The sequence below is a fragment of the Vicugna pacos genome, chromosome 32 (assembly GCF_048564905.1).
Source record: "Vicugna pacos chromosome 32, VicPac4, whole genome shotgun sequence".
Lineage (NCBI taxonomy): Eukaryota > Metazoa > Chordata > Mammalia > Artiodactyla > Camelidae > Vicugna > Vicugna pacos.
This window is the reverse complement of record NC_133018.1, coordinates 3279379-3302394: the sequence shown is the minus strand read 5'-3', so window position 1 is coordinate 3302394 and position 23016 is coordinate 3279379. Positions and strand designations below refer to the sequence as shown.

Genomic DNA, 23016 nt, shown 5'->3' with positions numbered 1-23016 from the left:
AAAGCCAAGTGTACTCCTTGACCCTTCTCATCAGTTTCAGGGACAGCTTTCTCTTCGAATTCTCAGGGTCTTCATTGTTCCAGACTTACTAACATGTTTATAAGCTCAGACCCAGGAATCCCACCCTAGATTTTCCTAAGGAAATAGAACCTTTTTTTCCCTTTTCCTTTTGGTATTATTATGTGAAGCGATTCATTGTGTTCGTAACAGTGGGAAGCTGGAAACAAACTCAGCTAGTCCTGCAGTAGAGCAGGGGGTGCGTCAGCCGGGTGGACTGTGACGTGACCATCGCACGGTAATGATGAGGACTGTGTAGCCGTGCAGTAGGGGCTCCTGAGTAGAAGAAGTGACACACAGAGCCGTACTGTTAGGCTTTGTCTCTGTCATCTCTTGCTGTGTAACAAACCGTCCCCACTCTGAGTGGCTTACAACAGCACGATTTAATCTTTTTTGATTCTGGCTTTTGGGTGGTTCTTTTGTTGCTGTCACTGGTGGGGACACTGGAAGGCTGAGACCTCTCTCTCTCTCTCTCTCCTTGGGATCAGCCATCATTCCATGGTCTTGTCTGAGTGCCTTCACATGCAGGCTGGGTTCCAAGGCAAAGATAGAAGTTGCAAGGCCTCTTGAGATCTGAGCTGTGGGCCTCACACCCCATCACCTCGCCTCGCCGTGTTGGTCACCTCTGGGACAGGGCATGGGGAGCTGGGACTAGACTGCCTCTGGCCGGAGACAGCATCGCGTAGCCCTGGGTGTGGCGCAGCCAGGTGATCACTCCCAGTGCCTGGGTTATGCCGCCTTCTGTGGGGTTCCAGTTATGTAGTCCCAGGAGAGGGACTTATGGGGCTGGGGAAACCAACCCAGATGATTGGTCAGGGAGGTGAGGGCGTGGGTGAGGTCTCCCTGTAGACGTCTGCCACTGCCGTGTTTATGTAATAGGTTTAAAATGGTAGTTCTCTGCATGCCAACCACTGGGTGCCTGGCTCGGGAATGGCTGGGTGGGGAGCCCAACTGTTAGGTCCTGTAGACTTGCAGGCTTGGCTAGTGGGGGACACTGTAGCCTGGACTCTGGGGAAAGGACAGTAAGTGGGTGCCTCCCAGCTCCACGGGGCCCCCTACGTTGTCACCTGGACGTAAGGTGGGTGGGCCTTGGGCAGCATGAATGGACCCAGGCCATTGCAGGTGTTGGTCCACCTCCGAGAGGTGGGCATGGGCCCAGCCAGCAGCAGCTGAGCATCCTCACGTAGGAAGGGGCAGGGGGCGTCACAGGGACCCTTGTGTCCAAGGACAGTGCTGTCTGGTCGATTCCATTTGGGGGTGCGAGGTGTATTTATCTGTCCACACCCTCCCCTCCAACTTCCTTTTTTAGGTCCTTACTGTCCTAAACAAGGAATTCTTTGTACTCTGCTTGCAAGTTTTCTGTGAGTTTGAAAGTGTTTCAAAATAAAAAGTTAAATAAATAAATACATGGGAAACCGCGCTCTGCCTCCACGTGGGCTGGCTGTGAGGCCCGCCGGGAGGAAGGGCGTTCCTGTGCAGGCCGGGCTCTGGGACGGGAGAGGCCTGGGCACCCAGATCCTGCTGGAGGGAGCACTGTGGGGGCCGGGAGAGCGGGAAGGGGCTCGAAGCTGCCAGGAGCTAGCGGGCTTCGCCCCAGGGCTGTGGATTATCCCGCCCCTGTGGGAGAGCCTCCTCCCCTGTCGCCTGGGGACCCGCCTCCTCCTGCTTGAACCCCCAGCCCTGCCCGTGCCCCAGCTCCCTAGGCTGGTGGTGGGCAGGGGGAGCCCTCAGAGCTAAGTGAGCCTCCATGTCTGCTCCTGCTGGGTCTGCTCCCGCTGCGGGTCGGCCTGGGAGATTCTGTCCCCTCACCGCCCCCACCGCCGCCCCTGTCATCCCCCAGGAGCCGTGCAGGGATCCCAGGAGGTGAGCCAGGGCAGGGCTGGTACCCAGCTAGGATGAATCACCCGGAAACTGAGCTCCTTTCCCAACCCACTGGTTTTCAACTTTTTCTTTACCAGCTGCAGAACCTTAGTGAAATTGGTGAGCCCTCCTGGGATACAAGGCAGATGAGCTGTTCGACACGCCCCTGCCCCACATTGTCCTGGCTTGGCCCCCACCTTGGAGGCTGCCGTAGTGCCTGAACAGCTGAGAAGGCCCAGCCTCAGGCCCTCCTGTTCTCAGGGATGACCCCACGGTGTGGTCTGGTTCTCTTGGCAGCTGGTGCATAAGTGGGCCCCCGAGACTGGCTGTCAGCCCTGCAGCGTGTCTGGGGTGGAGGTGGCTGGGAGTCATCCTGACAGTGTGCCTACAGCTCAGGTCACAGGGGCTGGACAGGTGTGATGGACCCCGGTCCTCAGAGTGGGACCCGGCACTTCCAGCCCAGAGCATCCAGGCCGAGGTCCAGGCCCCACCGATGGGGGAGGGATTGGGAAGGGAGGCGGAGGGGCCCCACCAACAGGGCTGTTTTCTCTGCCCTGGACCGCGCCAGCTCCGAGGGTGAGTGGCTGTCAGCAGCTAGGATGAATCGCCTATTTACTTGTTCCATTAAGAGGCCCCTTGCCGGTGGGAGAGGTCGCAGCTCGGCCCTGCTCGGGAGGAAGTGGTGTTTACAGAGTCCAGCTGGTGCAGGGCGGGGAGCTGGCTGGTCGGGAGCGTGCCAGCCCGCCCCTGCCCTGCCGCTGCCCTGATGGCCTTGATGGTGGATGGATGGACAGAGGGCCCAGCCAGCCTGACAGTGGAAACAGGAAACCTAATCTTTTAAAACTAATCCAGGGGGAAGGGAGAAAGTGAAGAAGTGGAGAGCGTAAACCCATAGCTGCCCCTCGTGGGGGGGCATCTTCCAGTGGTCCAGCTTCAAGGCTGGACATCCAGTGAGTCGGCAAAAAGTTGAAGACACTTGGTTGTGGGCAGGGCGGTCGGGGGGTGGGGTCATCTTCAAGGCCTGTCCCTGCTGTTAGATGCTGTCTCCCCACTGTGCCTCCAAACCAGCCCCGTGTGGACCCCATCAGGCCACACTGACCCCCACCTTGACTGTGACCTTCCTGCCCCCCGGCTCACCCTGCTGCTCCCTGGACCAGCCAGTGTACACTCCAGAGTGTCTTCCCAGTCATGTCCTCTGCTCTTCCCAGGCAGGCAGGCCTGCAGGACCACCCCCACTCCTCTTCCCACCCTCGAGGGTGCTGCGGTGGGAGCAGAACCTCCTCCTCCCCACTAGTTATGAGATCTTACTCCCTGGTGTGTTCTGCACCCCATCTCTTCGCCTGGAACACCCCCCCATGTGTCGCCACCTGCCCAGATCCATGTGTCCCCGAGGCCCAGCTCTGATGCCACTTTGTCCACGAGCCTCCTTTGTCCCACCCCATGTCCCTCTCTGCCCCTTGACCTCTCCTTCTGACCTTCCCAGCCCCTCACTCATGCCACCTTCATGCATTGTCCAGGCTCTTTGGTGCTCATACAGGCACTGCCCCGCCTTCTGGAGCATGGAGTCCCCTGTTGGCACCATCACTGCCCGTTGACGGTGGAGCAGGGTCTGCGCAGACGAGGCTTCCTTGGGTTGAGTGTCTCACTCTAACGGACTCATATTATCTTATCTTCACCTCCTGCTTCTGCGGCCTTGACAGTGAACCAGGGTTGTTTTGGCTGCAATATTTCACTCTTCCCAATGCACGAGGATTTCGTATCCATGATTTGCTTCCTTTCTTATTGGAGAATTGAGATGCAGATACAGGACAACCTGCTCACTCCCCGGGTTCTGATGCTCTCATCTAAGGACAACCCTTTGCCCCGCAGAGGAACTGTGGGGGACTGTTTCCCGGCTCCCCCAGCGGGTTCTGTCCCCTGCCTGGTCCTCCCGCTGCTTCTCCCCTTCTCGTCTTCACCCCACTTCTCTCTGACAGTAGCGAAGATGGTGGTTCTGCTTCTGCTTCTGCAGACACTGCCTCCCCCAGACCAGGGCAAATGGGAGATGTCTTCACAGGAGGGGTTCCGGATGATGGGCTCAGAGCTAGGAGCCGGTGGGGGGGCTCTGTAGGACCTGGGGAGGGTCCTTTCACCCACCTTCTTGCTGAACGCAGAGGTCAGATGGGGGCACCCATGTTTCTCAGTGCTTCTCAAGGAAAGTCCCAGCTCCAGTCAGATCTTCAGGGATCTCACTTCCAGGATGAAGGAAACTTTATTTCTTAAGACTCAGGACAGATCCCCAGTTGGTGGTGAATATGACTTTTGTTTTCCCAGTTGGGTTTACTAGATTTTCTGCCTTCAAGAGCCAGTTTTTGTGAGTAGAGAAGTCATCTTTGTTGTGAAAAGTGACACCACTTGTCAGGTGTCCCCGTACCTGTCCCTCCTGTTGGTCTCCCTCCAGAGCAAGCTCCCCAGGGCCTGCAGTCACTGTATGTTGTGTTCACTCCCGTGTCCCCATCACCAGGGCATTTTGGGGCACAAAATAGGTGCTCACTTGCTGTTTGCAGAGGGAAGGGAGGACACTCCTGCCCATCTTGTCTAGGGTCCCCTCCAAGGCACAGTACAGCACAGACAGCCTTGGTATGGGCAGTTTCCAGGGTGGAGCAGAAATATTTAAGAATTAAGATGAGAAGTAAAGTGATAGTTCACAGCATACGATGGGAAGCGTTCTGTGACTGTCAGTAAATTGCCCAAATGCTGGGGGCTGGGAAAGCTCAGACCAAGGGGCTGTTCCAGCGCAGGTAGAGGGTGGCGATTTCCTGGATGTTAAGGAGGGTGGGACTTGGCAGAGGGCCGAGGGTGCAGGAAGACACGGCCCAGGCAGGAGAGGGTGGCTAACGGCCCTGCCTGGCGGTGTGTTGAGTGAACAGAACAGAAAGGCTGAAGCCGGACCATCAGGGCAGGGATGCTGGGTTCAGGAGCCGGAGCCTTCCCTTCGGGCGGAGGCAGGGTGGGTACCTGGGCGGGTTCCTGCCTGACCTCCATCCCTCTGGGTCTCTGGTCCATGTCTTTCCGTAGAGCAGGAGAAGGGGGACCACCTAGCAGTGTGACCAAGGGAGTCCAAAGGAGATTTCTGGACAAATCACATGAAGTAGCCGTCTGGGGCTCTGAGAGGCAGACACGAGCGGAGGGTTGGGGTAGGGATAGCCTGGCAGTGACTTCTTTGGTTTTCTGAGATTCCACGTTTTGTTTCTAGGCCCCCATTGACGTGGTTCCCCCAGCCTCCCCGCACAGAGAGGACGGGGGCTCTGCCCCCTCCCACTGCAGCGCCAGCACTGGGCACGCCTCCGCTTCCTCCGCTGGCCCCCGAGCGCGGCCTGCCCTGCCTTTCCCACGGGCAGAGGCCCTGGTGCCCGGGGAGTGACAGGAGTGCCCTTATGTCGGCCGCTTATCTCTCCTTTCCACGCGGTCGAGAGGAAGCTGGTGCTGAAGCGGCAAATGCAGCACTGACTCCACAACAGGAAGACAGGCGTGGGCGCGGGTCCCTTGGCACCGACCCGACCGTGGCTGCCTGGCAGTGGTCACTCCCGCTGCCCCAGGGCCACCCCTCTGGTCCTCAGGGCTCTGCTGTCCGGAGGGCTGCCTTAGAGGTGGTGTTTATGCTGTTGACTTGGCTAACTGTTCTCAGAGCTCTTTGTAGAATGTTCAGGGGGACATCAGGGTGACCTGCCTGCAGCACCACGGTCAAGGACATTGTGGCGGTCGGCAGCGCTGGGCAGGGCATGGGAGGGTGTGCCTGAGCCTGCCTCCGGCAGGGCTGAGATCGGCTTCCCCGAGACACATGCTTCCTGTTCCAAGGGAGAAGCAGTTTGGGGCTGCACTGTTTCTGGGGACGTCCAGAGGACGCCCAACCCGGGGAGCCCTGGACGGAGGATGCCACCCGAGCCCAGGGCAGCGCACAGGGTGATTATTTGGGGACCTCCTCTCTGTGCACTTTTGGGCCCACTCACTCTTTGGACCCCACCCTGCTTCTCAGACCCCGCCCGCGGCAGGCTGGCCAGGCCAGGTGCAGGGCGCGGGCTCTGCCGAAGCCAAGACCACTGGCTGCACACGGGATTGTGGGGCTCCCACTCCGGGCTGTCACGCCCTGGGACTCAGAAGGCATGGCCTGAGTGCCCTCCTGCCCCTCTGTGCTGGCGGCTGTTTGGGACTTTGATTTGGGGGAAATCCCTGTGGGTCTGGAGGAAGCCAAGGTGATCTGGGCTTGTTCCTCCTTTTCTACCTCTGGCAGCATCTGCTCCAGCAAATCGGGGGGTGGGGTAGAATTGCAGGGCTATGGAGCCCACAGTGAGCGACTGACTGCCAGCCCCTGTCGTCCTGCACCCCAGCTCCCCTGCCCCCCCGACTGCAGCCATTACTCAGACTCATCCACCTTTCCAGCCTTTGCCATCAGGAGGCTCGGGGGCCAGGCTGTGTTCAGTTGGCCTGGTTCACGCATCCAGGAACCTCAGACACTCTTTGGGCCTTTGTTTTTGTCTTCTTCCCAGCGGTCTTATTTCATGCTGTTTAATGTCTGAAGGCTGCCTCAAATCGTTTTGGAACCAGGCAGATAAAACCTATGCAAACATGCTCTCCCAGCCTGGCAGACTCGCTGCCCACATCCTGCTCTCCTTCCTCGTGGGGCTCCCTCCTCCAGGCGGGGCTGGGTGGGGCGTCTCCTGAGAAATCCTGCCAACCTCCTCCTTGGGCTCCATAAATGATTCATTTCCTTCAAGTGTCCTGTGCTGTTTTCCAGCACAATCGCTATTACGAATGAATCAAGGCCCTGGCTCATACTTTCTGCTGTGACTGGTGTGTTTTCTCCCTCTGGAAATATTCTTCCCACAGGAGCCAGAGTCATTCTTCTGTAAGAGTGTGTGCATGCGCGTGTGTGTGCGTGTGTGTGAGCACATGCGTGTGTTACTGGTGCCACATGTGAAGGGAGCTGAGAAATTCTTTTTGTCTTACGGTGTCACCTATGCTGATGGGTTCTTGGCAGAGATGAAGAAAGAGGTTCCCAAGCTGCGTAACAAATTTCCAGGTCCATGGTGGTGGCAGGAAACAGCCAGGTTCTGAAACCGAGGAGAGGAAGGCGGTGGTGGGCCTCTCCCTGTTATGGAGGCTGGGGTCAGCAAATTACAGCTTGATCTGGACCCCCGCTTGCTTTTGTAAATAAAGTTTTATTGGAACACTGCACGTTCAGTCCCTGCCAAACATATAGCTGCTTTTGCTTGGTGATGGTGAGGCTGAGTAATTGTGACAGATAGCACATGGCTTGAAAAGCTAAAAATATTTACTAGCTGGCTCTTTGCAGAACCAAGGTAGCTGACCCCGGGTTTAGGATAAAATGCAGAGGTGGAGAGGCCCCGGAATAGCATCTCCTTTGGAGCGTGTCCAGAGTTTCATCTCTGGCAGTTTTAACTTTTAAATTAGGTTTAATATGAAATGCGAGCTCCCTCAATTCCACCTGGAAGGGACCAGAAGAACTAGGACCTGAGATTTAGGTTTGGGGAGAGAGTGAAGTTCGACTCGGCTTGGAGACCAGGCCCAGGATGGAGCCGGCAGTGACTTGGAGGTGGCCATGCATGTGTGCCTGTGACAGAATCCTTTTGAAGAGGGAGCCGCCTGCTGTGAATACAGCTTCACTTGGAGGTTAAAAAATTCCCACAAAGCCAAAAATGACATGAACCCTGAGCTGCCTGAACACACTGAGTGATTCAAAAGTTAGAAAGCAGAGCCTTGCGGGAAGTATTTGAAGTGGAGTCTGGGCAGCCCGGGGACTTGGACTGAAGGGGCCACTTGCTGTTGGTGTCCACCACTCTCCGCGTCGGCCGCGTGCCAGGCACCGCAGTGGGTGCTGTCAACATGTTCAGTCCCAAAACAGCCCTGGTGGTGTCTCTCCTGCCAGCAGAGGCGCCAAGAATGCATCACTCAGCCCACAAGCAGGGAGGGAGCCACTGGAGCGCGGTGCCCTGTGGTCCGGCCCTCACAGGAAGAACGGGGAGTCAGCCAGCATCTGAGCTGCCCTGAGGGACAGGAGGAAGAGCATCTTGTGTGCAAGCTTGGTTAAACACGGAAAAGCCATCAGGGGAGTGTGAGGAAGTCCCATCTGGGTAGAGGTTTGGGAAAGATAAACCGTTTTCAGGTGTATCTTCAGTGCTTGGGTTTTCAGCTGCCTGGTGACCAGCACTGGCCTCTTTGGCTCTGGAGCACAGCCGTGCCACCTTTCTGATTCAGTAGCTCTCCTCCCAGGATGGCCCCCAAATCATTTACTGATCAGATCCCAGCAGCGCTGAGCCCGAGAAGGTTCAAGTCCATGAGTTATTGGACGTTTGGTCTCTGGGATAGTTCCTTTTTGGTTATTTTGTTCTTTGATTGTGCGTGTGTGTGTGTGTGTGTGTGTTTTCAGTGGAGGTACTGGGGATTGAACCCAGGACCTGGTGCATGCGTAAGTACACACTCTACCACTGAGCTGTACCCCCACCCCCTCCACTGGGATGGTTCTTGAACTGAAGGAATCTTCTGGAAGGCTGGACCAACATGAGTTCCTCATGCCTGCTGTGCTGAGCCTCTGTCGGCCTTGGGTTTCCTTTCCCTTGTCAGCCCTGTGAGTGGTTAGGAGCACGTAGGTGGGGTCCCCAGCCGGTTCCACTGAGAGGAAATCAGTCTCCATCAATCGTAACACATTTAAACAAAAGCAAAAAATAGTAACAGTGAAAAAAACCAAAACACCAAAGAAGTCACTGCCAGGACATGCCTCGAGTCGTGAGATCCCTACGCCGCCCTCCTGCTCGTGTCTGCCTCTCAGAGCCCCAAGACGGCTACTTCATGTGATTTGTCCAGAAATCTTAGTTGTGGTGAGCAGGGAAGAGTGGTGTGTTTCTCCACCTCCCCTGGAACTGGGAGCTCACGCTTCTGCCTGTGAACCTCCTCTCTTGTGTGTGGCGGTGCCCCGTGGGCTGACCGCTGTCCCTGGACACTGTTCTGAGGGTGCTGGTCACTGCAGCCGCTCCTCAAATCCCTGAGCCTGGCCCAGCCGACGCTCACACGGCAGGTTCAGGCCGGCCCTCGGGACCCCTGACCGTGTCCCGCAGCCACTAGCTTGTGATGCTGGGTAGCACCTCTCTGCCTCCCTGGTCTTCTCGGCTGCATACCCTGGTTTGCCCTGTCCCTGCTCTGCTGCGGGCTCCTCTGTCAATTTCCATGGCCTGGCTCAGAAGTCCTCGCGGAGTGGCTACAGCTGTCTGCGTGTTGAAATTCCCGCCCTTATTTCCAGAGGAGAGAAAGGCTTCAGGCCACCGAGGCGTGGAGACCTTTGCCCATCTGGGGATTCCCAGCCGGAGGATCCCAGAAGTTGTCCTGCGTGCCGGGCCTGCCTTCCCAGCCGCCCCCTCCCCAGCCCCACATCCAGCTGTCATTCCCTAGAGCGCCACCCCCTGCAGTTGTCCTGGACGCATAGCGTTCCTCCGTGGCATGTGCCCCAGCGCAGTATGGGGTTCCTGCTTCTCTGAGGTGGGGGCTGTGGGTGGGGTGGGGAGCACAGTGTCCAAGACCATCTGACGGGGCGGATGGCCTCGGGCAGGTGATGGTTCCTCTGTGCGTCTGTTCTCCCTTTGGTCAGAGGGGAGTGATGTAGGAATGTTCAGGGCTGTGCTGGGGTGAGCATTGAGGTCTCTAACAGCCCGGCTCGTAGGTGCCTCGGGAAGGGGGCTTTATATCTGAGATGGTTCCCCAGCTGCCCTGCCGTCAAGGGACAGCAGCGTGTGCTGGACAGAGCTGCAGCGTCGGGAGGCCCCTGTGGGCTCGGGCGGCCTTGTGTGGAGTCTCAGCTGGTTGTGGTCTCCTCGCCCCCCTCCCACTGCCACACTTAGCAGGCCTGGAATCCAGCAGGAATGGGCAGTGCACGCTTCCCTGGATGCTCAGGCTGCCTGCACCATCTGGCCAGGCTGGTGGAGCACATGGCCCGTGAGTTATGTCCCCACCCGGGCCCACTCCCACATTTATGCTCCATTATCAGAGGGAGAATCAGCCCAGGCTAGAGCTGCAGGTTGGGGAGGGAAGTCGCAGGTGAGTGAGTGAGTCTTTGGTGTCTTCCCACTCTCTTTCTCAGCCTTTCCTGGTTCCCTCTGGGCCGTGCCTGACCCACCTGCTCCCTGGGGCGCCCTCAGCCTGTCCAAAGGCCTTCATCCCCTGCACGCTGCCCTGACTTCTCCAGCCTCCCCTCCCCTCCCAGGGACTTGCTCCCGACATATTCAGACCTCAGCACAATGCCCCAATTTTATGTCGCCCTCCAACACTTGGAAGCCTCGAGACCCAGTGCTCAGGCAAAGACAGTGTCTGCTGATCTCCGAGTCCTGGCCCAGCTAGGCTGAGGACACAGGCCCCCAGGGCCCCTGGGCAGGCGCCTTCTTGGATGCTGCCTTGCCAAGTGTGGTGCCCAGCACCTCCTCCTCGGGATGTGCGGCCAGCGGACCAGCTGAATCCTCTTTTATTGATGAGAAGCCCGGGGCCCAGAGAGACAGAGTAACTTGCCAAGGTCACCCAGCTGGGCAGTGGTGCCACTGGATTGGAGCCAAGTTCTGCTCTGCCCCGAATCAGCCACTTGGGTGCAGCCAGTGTGGGGCGACCATCCTGCCACCTGTAGAGTCTAGTGCCTGGGGGCAGTGGGGCCTGACCGGGAGGGAGGTTGTAGCCCAGCTCGGCCATTTGCCAGCTCTGTGTCCCTCTGGCCGGTCAGCAAGCACCCCCTGATGTGCATGCATGGCCCCGTCCTGCCTCAGCCTCGAGGAGAGGATGGCAGATGAGAGGGACACAAGTGCCACCATGAAGTCAAGAGTGAGGTTCACGTGGTGGGGCCAGGCCAGGGGGCGTCTGTCCTGCATGAATTTGGTGACCACAAGCAGGAGCTGCCGGCCTGAGGAGCTGGGTGAGGCTCCCTGTGGTGGGTGCACGTGCCTCACACACATGCACATGCCTGCACACACATGCCCTTGTGCACACTCATGTACATGCACACACGTGCTTCTCTGTAAGGACAGGGAGAATGTCAAGGGATGGAGATCCGCTTAGAGGGTTTCAGCCTGAACCTGGGTCCAGAGCCTCAGAGAGAAGCCTTTTTCTGGATTACCGGGATCTGGTGGGAGATCTCCCATGGGGCTCCTCTGCACCTGCTGTGGTCTCCCGGGACCCCTGACATCTCTGAGCAGAGCGGAGTGCCTTCATCGGAGCCTCCTGCAGGCCCATGTGCGCCCGGCTCCCACTTAGATAGATGCTTGCTTCTTGAAGTGTGCTCTGAGCAGCCCATGCAGGCGCCTCCCCCGCCATCCTTCTCTTGGCACAGACGATTCTCTGCCCGGTGGCGACAGGCTGTTCTTGTTTGAAAACAGAAAAGACACCATCGTTGCTTTTTTTTCCGCTTTCCCAAAACATGAGGCCGACTTCAATGCCGTGTGTCAAGTGCTGGCTCCATGTGTGCACGTGGTGGGTTCCTGCTCCCCTCCCCGTCAGTGCCTCCACTCCTGGACCCTGGGAGGCACGGTGACTTCACCTGCTGCATGAGGTGTGCCAGCCAGGGCTGTGGACACATGGGGCCCCTGGGCAGATGCCAGAGGCTCTCTAGGCTGTCAGTGACCCAAAAAAATCACTGTTGAATTTTGTGACTCAGAAGTGAGCCTAGCCCACGCTCCCCTCAGGTGTCTTGAAACCCTGGCAGAGGTGTGGTATCAGGTACAGTCACACTGGGGAGGGCTGGACTGTGAAGACCTGGTTGGTCTTAGAGGCCCAAGGAGGCCACCTGGATGGAGAGAGTGTGCCAGGGCCCAGGCTGGAGAGTGTTGGGGGCCCAGTCCACCGGGCTGCGGGGAGGAGGGGGGAGCCTGCGGGAGCAAAGGGAGGAGGCAGCCTGGGCAGCAAGCAGGAGCGCTGGGCCCCTGACCGCGAGCCTGGGCTGGACGGGCTGCGGGGACCATGCCTGGCGTAGCCCAGAGCCATGCACGCAGTGGGGGAGGCGGGGAGACGGTGGATGACAAGGCCCGCAGTGTGTTTCCCAGCCCTGCAGGGCCTTATACCTGATGCTCCTGCTTTCCCCGCCGCGGTGGGGCCTGCGCTGCAGGGGGCTGGCGCAGAGTGGGCTTCAGGGTGGAGGCACCGTTCCTGGTCCACCTCTTAGGTCTCTGGCTCTGAGTTCCCTGGAAGCAACCCTGCCGCCCCCATGCCCTCTGGGTATAACTGGGCGTAAACCACCGGGAAGTGGCTTCTCTGATGAAGGGGCCCTTCCCACAGAGCAGGGAGGGTGTAAACGTCCAGGCCCACATGCTCGGGTGTCAGATTTTTCAGGGAGGGGCATCCCAGAGGGCCTTGCCCTGAAGACTGAGGGGCTACATGCCTGGGGGCTGACTCCCTGGGGCCAGAGTGGGTGTTGGCTAGAGGCTGGCTTGTCACCCCAGCTCTGAGGCCTCTGTGACAGTGTTCTGGGCTCCAGCCAGCTCTGGTGCCCACCAGGTTCTCACATCCCCACCCCCAGAGGAAAAAGTTGGTCTCTCCGCACCGGTTCCTCGAGCCTCACTGGCCAGTCAGTGGGGCTCGGACACGGCTGTCTCCTCCCCTCTTGTCCACCCTGCAACACTGGGACGCAGCTCAGCTGGGCAGCCAGGAGGCTGGGGGATGCTTGTCTGCACTGCCACTGTGGTGCTGACACATGCAGCCTCTCTGGAAGGGCTGAGAGGGAGCTGCTGGCTGAGTCGAGCGGTCCAAGTAGACCAGCTCGACCTGCCAGTTGCTGTGGGTGACACTCCCCACGCCTGAGCCAAGAGCAGGTGCGCTTCAGGCTGGAGTCAGGCAAGACTGAGAGACGGACCTCTGCACAACTGGGACTGACTTGAGTCTCAGAAATGCTTTAGAAAGTGCTTAATTTGAGAAGGGTCCTGGTGTGCAGAGCCGGGGGGTGAGTGGTCGGGTTCCTTCGTGAGGATGGAACGGGGATTGACACGTGCAGGATGCCTGCTGTGTGCCAGGTGGGGACATGAGCGTGTGGCCTGTCACCACTGCTCTCCGTGTAGGGGGATGGCCGTGCATGGTCTGAAGGGACAGAGACACGCGGTCAGCGACCTGGGCAGTGGCCTGGGACCCAGGAGCTGGGCTTGTTTTCTCCAGGTCTGTCCGGGAAGTCCGAGCTCAGAGCCTGTGCCTTTAAGAGTACCCACGTGAGGTGCCATCCTACGGCCTGTGTATGGGGCGGGGGGTGTGGTGGAGCCGAGCTGTTACTCTACCACGTGGGACATTTCTAGGAGAAGCGCCAGGCACAGAACGGGTGTCAGGCCCCTCTGGGATCCCTCCTGGATACCTTGTTTTCCCTGGAGCACATGATTCTTAAGGGAAGGGCTGAGTGGGTCTCCACCCTGTGGGTCCAGGGCCTTCTGCAGCATAGTGGTCCACGCTGCCCTGTCTACGGGTTGAGTCTCTGGAAAACTCATTTTCCCCAAAAGGTGCCTTTGGAACCAATGCCCTAGACCTTCATGGGGACCCACTCTCCTGGCTGGCCTGCGGGTGGCCAGCTGGAGCCCCGAGTCGGTGTCTGGCAGCTGTGCCCATTGGGGGTGGTGCGGCCGTGCAAGTCCCATCTCCTCCCACGAGCCTGGCCGACTGGGCAGTGAGCCATGGGCTGGACAGGCTGTCATGCCACGACGACAGCTGGGATTATCACTGGAGGTGGTAATTCCCACATGACAGCTTCAAGTTTCAGGTCAAGGGCTGAGCCTCATCCTCGGCTCCTCTTGCATCTGGATGGAGAGCCTCGCTGGCTTGTTTCCCACCTGGTTCCTAAGCTGTTTCCCAGACCCTGTGCTCCACAGAGACCCGGAGGCCCCCAGGAGTGGGGGAGCACATCGCGTCTGGGACAGTGGGAGGGACATGCCTTCCTGGTGGGTGGCTCTGCAATGGTGGAGCCAGCGTTTGGCGCCCTGGTTGGCTTTGGGGTGGACCAGAGGGACAGAATCACAGTGCCAAGGTCACCCCTTGACCCATGGAGACCCAACCGGTGCCATGGATCCTGCTGGATCCCAGCCCCGGGAAGAATCTTGCTGGCAGCCCCGAGCACATGGGCCCTTCCATGTTTCCCAGAGTAGAGCCCTCAGCCTGGTGTGGATGTAGGAGCAGCACTGAAGATGCCAGGCGAAGTCAGGCAGGGGGACATCGTGCAGCTTTCTGGGATGTGGTGCCGGCAGCTGTCACAGGCTGGACCGCGGGAATGGCCGAGGCTTCCGATAATTACAATAAATGATGCTTGTGCTTCTAGACGCTTCCTCCCTCTGGGAGGTGCCCTGCTTGTCACCCCCCGGGGTGTGTGGGTGGAGTGTCATTATCCCCATTTCACTGGTGGGAACGTGGAGAGATGAAACAATGCCGCCGGGCCCGCGACGATGCCAGCTTGTTTATTGTCTTTCTTTGCGGCAGGGATGATTGAAGGAGGCCCCGGAGGTCGGGCTAGTGGAGCCTGGAAACAGAGGGCATTCTGTCTCCTTTTCAAGATACGTTAAGTCCAGGATGGATGAGTTCCTGACCCTCCCATGATTCCCGTGCACAGGTTTTCCAAGAGAGCATCCATTTGGGGCTAGACTTTGAGACCTTGCACCTTCTGGTCTGTTCCTTGCCTTTGACATCTGAGACATCTCAAATTCGGGTACAGAATACCAGATATCACCCCTTTACACAAGCCGACTCCGAGGCCACCCTCAGGACTCCTGAAACTGGGGATCCAGCTCAGGGTGTGGCTGAACCCGTGAGGTCCCTGGAGGTGGCCTTGGCCGGGCAGACCTCCCAACTTTGCTTAACTTTCCAGCCCTGGGGCTCAGGACACATTGCTTCCACTTCTAAACCGTCAGCTTTTTCTGTTAAACAAGGCGCCCGCGGCCACCTTGCGGATGTGTGAGGATTCGTGGTGGCACACCTGGCCCAGACCTGGTGCTGCTGCTGGGTTGCCTCCTGGAGATCTGAGCCCCCGACTCAGGCTGGCACCTGGGGGCCTCCCCCTCAGTGCATCTGGAAGCCAGTGAGTCTCCAGGAGTGCTGTCTACCGGGCTGACCCAGGACTGGGGCAGGGGCGAGATTGACAGGCTCCCACAGAACCCCAGGCTCCAACAGAAGCCCTCCCGCCAGGGCGCAGCCGCTAACTGGATGGGGGACCTCTTGATATAAAGAATTTTGGCCCACTTGGTGTAGCTGCCAGCCTGACGGTGGTAGGGAAAACAGGAAAACCTCCCAGATCGACCAGCTATATCTCAGAAATGGAGCAGCCTCTCATTGCCTGTGGGTGGCCTGGGGTGACAGTGCCAGGCCGGACTGACGTCTGTCCGGAATGATGCTCTGGGTCTTCAGGAAACAGCTGGATTATGTTCCCAGTTCCCCATTTAAGAGAGAAAAACAGGTCTATTTTGTTCTTTTTTGTACCATTTTGATGACATAATGTAACCGAAAACTAAACACTTCCAAGTAAATGGTTCAGTGGCACTTGATTCACGATGCTGTGCGCTCACTACCTCTTTTTAGCTCCCAGACATTTTCATCACCCACGAAGGAAACCCCGTACTCGCGAGGGTTCTACTTTCTGTCACTGCGGATGTGCCTGTTCTGGATGCTCCATGTACACGGGATCAGACAGCATGGGGTCTTTTGCCTTCTTGGCATAACGCTCTGGGGGTTCATCCTGTGGTGGCAGGTGTCCGTACTCCCGGCCTTTCTGAGACTAAACAATACTCGACTGTGTGGATAGACCACTTGGGTGTACTCATCAGATGATGGACATTGGAGTTGTTTCACCCTTCGGCTATTGTGAAATAGAGTGCTCTTTAAACTTGCTGATTTAGGTTTTGGTTTGAACTCCTGGGTTATATGCCTTGGAGGGAAATTGCTGGGTCGTAGGGTTATCAGGTTGGCCTTCTAAAAACATCTTCTCTTTGAAATGTGTTTGGAAAGTAAGTGAATAGGCAGGTCACACAGGAGGACGGGTGCAGTCAGGGTCCACCTGTTAGTCTCTTGGAGGCTCAGTTTCCCTGTCTGAAGAATGGGCGTCTGGAAGTTCCTGCCCCTAAGGGGATGGGGAGGTTCAGGGAGATGGTATGGGTGCCTGGGCCGGGGGCAGTGCTGGGCAAAGGTTGGCAGGTGTTTTGCAAAAATAACCATTAGCAACATCAAAATTTGAGGCTTTTCCACTGTTTGGGACACTGACTTCCCTGAAGCACCTCAGACGTTCACTGACTGTACCCGAGCTTCTGCTGCACAACAGACAGGGCCTGATCCCCAGGACCCGTGGCCTGTCCCACGGATGGAGTCCCCTCCTAGAGCATAGGGCGGTGGGAGGAAGGCTCAAACTGAGGATGAGTGTGGAGTCCAGAACCAGCTCTGTCCCGTGGAGCCCGTGGGCTCTTCTGTGACCTCCATCCCAGCCCAGTTTTCAGGGGCGACGCCTCCCTGGCTGGACCCCCCAAGGATATGAGCCACGATCAGGAAGAGTCCCCAGCACTGTGCCATCACTGCCACGGTGCTGCTGGCCTGGGACCCAGGGTGGGAGTGGGGCTAGAGGCGGGCAGGTGCCCAGGCGGGGCCTCTGTAGATAAGATGCGCTGGGGGCTCCGGGCCTGCCTCACTGCCGCTGGCCGAGCCACCAGAAGGAGGCTGGTGTTTGATCAGCTTTTACTTTTGTAAACAAATGTGGCCCAGCGTTTGCTGGAGGTGTAAACAGAAACTGGAGACCACCCTGCCGCTGGGATCTTTCTGCGTGACTGAGTTCCTGCCCACCCACCCAAGTTCCAGGGCCCCGTCTCTCGTTCCATTCTCTTGACCCGTGTGTGTGCTGATCGGTGAACTGCTCCCCTGGTCCTACCTGTTGTCCCCATCTGTTCTGGGCAGGGAGGACTGAGAGTGTGACCTTTGCTCCTCCAGAGGGCCTGCTCCAGCCTCAGCCTGGGGCACACTGGCCAGAGGGTTGGACAGGAGCTGGGATCTGGGACAGGAACTGGGGATCCTCCATGCATGTCGGGTCCAGGAGCCCCACCCTACTCCCCCAACCCAGCTTGGCTGCTCCCTGGAGACCAGTCGCCAGCAGTCCGGGCTCCATTCTGCACACATTTCCTGAGAGCTCTGCAGCGGGGGTCCTGCAGGGTGGGGCAGAGGCCTCAGAGGGGGCCTGGCTCCCTGATAGGCAGAAGTGGGACTGGGGAATGGGGTGTCAAGGTCGCTGGGGTCCCCTTGAGGAGCCGGCAGGACTTAGGCTGGTCTGGGGGCAGTTGGTGTTTTCCAGGCAGGTATGGTGTGGGTGTACGTGGGCTGCAGGCTCATGCTGTGCAGTCACTGGGTGTGATCTGTGATGGGCCAGGTCCTCCTCTGACCTCAGAAAACCGGCCAGCAGGAGTTGTCAGCCTGGGTCAGGAAGGTGCAGGTGGACAGAGAAGAGGCCTCAGAAAGGGATGCTGTGCAAACTCTGTAAGAAGAGGGAGTGGCTCAGACTGGCGTGTGGCCGCCGGCAACAGTGACTGTGCCAGTTTGACTGGTGGGACAGCGTGATGGTTGGTTGAGGCTGCCTTTCCAGGGAATACCAAGGCTTCCCTTGATTGTCTATTATTAAACAGATACACGGGTTGGGAGATGTAAGGCCTGGGTGCCCATCAGCCAGCCCTGTCTCGCAGCTCAGGGAGCACACCCTTGGAAGTTTCGATTCTCTGCCTATTTTGTTTCTGCTTATTTGGGACGTGACTGCACAGGGACTGTTAGAGATTAAGAGGGGAGCCCCCTCGTCCCTCCCCCGATCCCCTCCCCTGCACAGCCACCCAGCATGGCCAGCGGGAGGGAGGAGCCTCCAGAATGTGTGTGTGTTTGGTTCTGTATACGTAACATAAAATGGACCATTTTTATCCTTGTAAGTGTGCAGTGCAGTGGCGTTAACCACATTCACATTGTTGTGCAACCATCCCCACCATCCATCTCCGGATCTCCTTTCATCTTCCCAAACCCAAACTCTGTCCCCGTTAATCAGTAGCTCCATTCCCTCCCAGCCCCAGCCCCCCGGAGCCCCTGTCCCACTTGCTGTGTCTGTGAATTTGCCTGCTCTGGGGACCCCATCTCAGTGCAGTGCTGGAGTGCATCTGCCCTTCTGTCACTGGCCCGGCTCACTGAGCACAGCGTCCTCGAGGTTCCTCCGTGGTCTGGCACGTGTTGGAGTGTCCTCCCTTTCTAAAGCTGAGTGATATTCTGCTGGACGGATAGACTGGCCCATTCATCCATCAATGGATGCGTGGGTTGCTGCCATCATTTGGTTGTTGTGAGTAATGCTGCTGTGAACGTTGGTGTGCAAATAACTCTTCCGGTCCCTGCTTTCAGTTTCCTTGAATGCATGCCCAGAAGTGGGATTGCTGGATCGTGTAGTCATTCTCAGTTTAATTTTTTGAAGGATTGTTTTCTAAACCAGCGTTGGCCTTGAGGTGTAAGAATGGGCGTGACCTGGGCACTGACTGGGACACCCCCCCACCGCCGCCCCGGGACTTAACTCCTCCTACTTTTTCAGCTGGGGGCTGCCTTTCTTTTTGCACCAGAGATTAGACTTTAGATTTGCAGACTGCCGGGCTTGGGGCCTTTGAGTCAGCTTGCCTGGAGAGGAGGAGGCTTCGGACTTCATTGTGCAGTCCCTTCTCCACACTGAGCCGGGGGCCATGAATCAGTCCACGCTCCTGCTCCCCTCTCTGCTGGTGAGCGGTTCAGTGGAGCTGCCCTCCTCTCCCTGAGCCTCCAGAGGCTGTCGGATCCCAGGCCCACACCCCCTGCTCTCCCATGTTTGGCTTCAGCTTAGGGGAGAGCTTGGCAGGGAGCGCCCAGCTGCTGCAGCCACCAGGTCCCCAGTCCTTCTTGGGGTGGCTGGGCCCGGAGCAGTCTTCCCCGTGGCTGTTCCTGGCCTCTCTCTGCTTGGCTTTGGTTCTGGGGAGACAGCAGCTTTCAAAAATCCCCTAATAATGCGCCTTATGCTCAAGAGGAGGGAGCCCCGCCTTGTGGGGGGACCTCAGGTGTGAAAACCACGCTGTGAGAGGAAGGCGGGTCCCTGTGCCCCAATTAGAAGGTGAGTAGGTAGGGCGCAGGCTCTCCTCTCGCCCACCACGCTGGCATTGGGACAGCCTAGGGGAATCAGCAAAATGTGGGGGTCGAGTCCAGATCAGCTGGACAGTGACTGGCCTGAGCCCCCAGGTAGAATGCAGGGGGGGTGACCGGCTGGCCAGAACCCAGACGTTAAAGCGTCAGTTCCTCAGACGTCGGTTTGGGGAGATGTGTGCAGGCTGGGAAGACAGCTGGGTTTTAGTTGCCGGGGAGCCTCGTAATTACCCCCCAGAGCCTGGCTGCCAACCTGGTCCCTCAGTCTCACCTGGTGTAGGTGAAGAAGCATCCACATCGGAGCCGATGGTTCCTTCGACACTGACCGGCAGACCCGCACCAGTGACTTGATTTTGTACCAGGTTTTATCCTGGGTGTTGCTGAATCATCTCGTGACTTCACAAACGTGAGTTCTTGCAAATCCTCCGGGGTGAGCCCTGGGGCTCTGAGCTCAACCTTGAGGTCCTCACTGAGGGCTTCCTGGGTGTTGATTTAACCTTGGACGTGAGCTCAGTGTAGTCACAGGCCTGGAAATCAGGTGGCGTGCTCAGATAAGAGGGTGGGTGTTCTTCCAGGAGATGAAGAATATGTTGATTTTTCTAAGATTGCTGTTTTGAAAAACAGTTCAAAGATTCTTAGGACATGGGGACGCTGATGATTCTGAGCTAATGTAAAAGCCAGGTGCAGAGGCGGGGTTGGGCGGGAGGCAGAGGATGGGAGCTGCTGAAGGAGGTGGGGAGGGGAGGGCACAGCCACCACCCTGAGGAGCGACAGTGACGTTTTAGAGCTGAGGGGGCCTCTATCCATGGTCCAGTTCACAGGCCCAATTTTAAGTCAGGAAACCCGAGACATGGATGGCTCACTGACCTGCACCATCTCAGGGGTGCGGCCACCTGGCAGGACCAGAGCCTCTTGCTTCAGAGAAGTTCCCACCCCAGCTTAAAGCTGGCCCACCTGGAGGGCAAGTCCTAGGTTGCAGGACTAGAGCAAAGAGCTTGGTGACCTAGGGGGACCACTCAGGTTCACGGGAGCAAGGCCACGACAGCTGAGGCCTTCTGCCCTTGCGCCTGCCCCCCGCCTGCCCTGGGAAACAGCTCCAGTGGTTGGCAAGTTTCGAATAGGGGTTGCAGTGACTTAGGACAAGAAGGCCTCTGTGTTGGTTTTATTCAAAAAAGAAAAATCTGTGATTCCCCCAAAGAAAGTGGAAGCTGAAATCAGAGTCATTTTGGGGGCGGGGTGGGGGATTAGGGGTCTGCGTTAACAGGGTTTTGTGTTTTCTAATACAATCGAACCCTCCACAGCTGTCTTCAGGGATGCTGGGTGAGAACTAGTTAAGTGCCTTTGAAAATTCATGGGAGGAGGAGGCAGAACTTGGGTACAGTGCCAGAGTGTGTGCTTAGCATGCATGAGGTCCTGGGTTCAACCCCCAGTACCACCATTAAATAAACAAACCTGATTACCCCCCCCAAAAAAAACCCCCAAAGCCCAAGGTCCAGGGCATCTGAGCAGTGATAACCCAAAACAGTGATCCTGGTACCTGCAGCCCCTTCAGTGGCCCATGGATTAAGGGTCCACAAGATTGAGAGGTACCAGGGTGCCTCCGCAGCTTGCTGAAGGAACCCACCCAGCTCTCAGGGTCCTCCACCTGGTCTGCTACCCTCCTGTGGACATACCTGTATGCAGTCGGCACCTGTATGCAGGCACCAGGGACACGGGGTAGTGGTGGAGTCAGCCAGCACGTGTCCATCCTGGTGGAGGTAGTGCCTTGAGTCTGTGCCCCGGCTGCTTTCTGGAATCCCCGAGGAATCCTTAATGGTCACTAAGACCCAGGCTATTCCAGGCATCTTGATTCAGTTGGTCTGTCTTGGGCCCGCCTGTTATGTTTTCAAAGCTCCCCAGGTGACACTGATGTGTCACCAGGGCTCAGGACACCTGTTAGAAGTCACAGGTCTAGCTGGGACATGGGGGTGGAGAAACTGGGGTGAGGCACAGGCGTGCAGGGGACTGGGACTTTGGCCGTCTGTGGACACCCAGGCTTGGCGGTCGGTCTTAGCCTGCAGTGAGCAACCAGCCACCCCAGCTGCCACTCCTCTCAGCTGCCCACGTGGAAAGAGCTGAAAACAGTCGCCTATCTACAGTCCGGGGGCCCAAGAGTGGCCCTGTGCCAGGCCCTGTGCCCACCTGGCCTGGGTGTGTTTGGTGGTGGAGGTGGTTGTAAACTGGGGGCTGACTGCCTGGGAGGCCACGTGTGCTGTGGCCTGGGCTGCTTGCAGCTGAGTCATAGTGAAGTGACTTAACCCAACTGGAATTACCTCTCAGAAATTCCACAGCAGAGAGGGTGCCCTTTGGAAGGAGTTGAGAAGTGGCCCTCATGTGAGACTTGGAACGGGCTGGGCCCTCGTAGGCTGTTGGCCCAGTGAGGGGTCCCCTAGATTAGAACAATTCTGAGAACAGAGCGACAGAAGGGCCAAGGGCTTGGAGTTAGCCTGGGAGGCGGGGTGACCGCCTTCAGGTGCCTGCAGGAGGAAGGTTTTCGCTCTGTAACTAGATGGTCCCAAATAGCAGGGAGCCTGTTGCAGGATAAGCCACTCTGCTCAGAGGGACACCTGGCTGGGAGGGGCCCTGCGGCCTGTTCCTGGCCCTACACCTGGGTCAGCAGGATCAGGTCAGATTCCATGGACAGGGATTAAAGGATGTCCCTGACATCTAGACACTAGCATTGGGGGGCCGCCTTTCAGGCCCCGCTGCCCCAGATAGTGCTCAAAGCCCGGACTTGTGTTGCTGGGGGAGCGAGTCGCTGGTCCACCCCACCTCGCCCTGCCGCCTTTGGCTAGTCAGTTGTGAGGTCAGTCTACCTGAGGTCCCTGTTTGACACCTGCAAGTGACAGGTAGGGTACGGCCCCTCTCCCCGTCTCTAACCCCGGCTGCCTCTCTGTACACACAGATGCATCATTCGGAACGCCGCCGGGGTACGGCTGTGCCGCGGACCTGGCTGAGGAGCAGCGCCGGCACCAGGACGGGCTGCCCTACATCGACGACTCGCCCTCCTCCTCGCCCCACCTGGGCAGCAAGGGCAGGGGCAGCCGGGACGCACCAGAGGCCACCAAAGCGGTGAGTCCCCAGGTGGGAGGGCCCGGTGTGAATGGGGCTAGGCTGGGCTGCAGACCCACCGTCCTCACGAGCAGGTAGCAAGCAGGTAATGGGGCCGTCAGTGGTCGGAAGTCGGAGTCACTAAAACCCCTCAGCCCTGCATCTGGTGCACGGAGACCACCTGCTGGGTACCAGGCAGGGAGGTGATGGAGCTGCCAGCCAAGGGTGGAGGAGGCAGGCAGCCCATGCTGAGGCTGAGAACTTGGCTGCTGTCTAAAGCAGCGGGACCTGGGGTGGTGGCCCCAGCAGGGTCTGAGTGCACAGTGTCCAGGCTTCTGTCCCCAGACCCCACACGGTACCCTTGCCCCTTTTACCCAAGGACACGCTGTGTGACTGTGTTTGCTGGTCACAGTGACCTGCCAGGCCCGGTCGCCAGGGCACCAGCGAGGGGCAGCCCTGGAGTCCAGCACTGGGCCTCAGCAGGGAGGGGCAGACGCAACCCCACCCACACCTTCTCTCAGCTCCGTGGTGGGGCTGGTCGGCCTCCAGCAGGGGGCCTGTCATGGACACATGAGGCCCAGAAGGCCTGTGCGCCCAGGATCAGCAGAAGTGGCCTTGGCTGGTGGGGCCCACGACACAGTGAGTATTTTTGTTTTGTGAGTGTTTTTTTTTCAGGAGGGAGCCAAAATAAATGCATATACTCATTCAGTGGGTCACTCCTACTCAGAAGTCAGTTTTACGTCTTTACAAAGGAACTAAAAGGTGGCTCCAGAGTGATGACAACGGACCTGCCTTATGATTTTGCCACTTTCCTCCCCATGCTCAGTGCACCTGGTCAGCAATTGTGTCCGTGGGACAGAAATG

The 23016-nt window shown here is 58.1% G+C and overlaps 1 protein-coding gene across 1 annotated transcript in view; it reads left to right on the top strand.

The window, feature by feature from the left end:
• The window catches only part of BCR (BCR activator of RhoGEF and GTPase), an 88380-nt gene that overhangs the window by 20253 nt on the left and 45111 nt on the right, over positions 1 to 23016 (top strand). The window contains exon 2 of the mRNA XM_006213278.4: positions 22007 to 22173. Within this exon, the coding sequence (XP_006213340.2) occupies positions 22007 to 22173 (167 nt within the window). The remainder of the gene's footprint in view (positions 1 to 22006; positions 22174 to 23016) is intronic.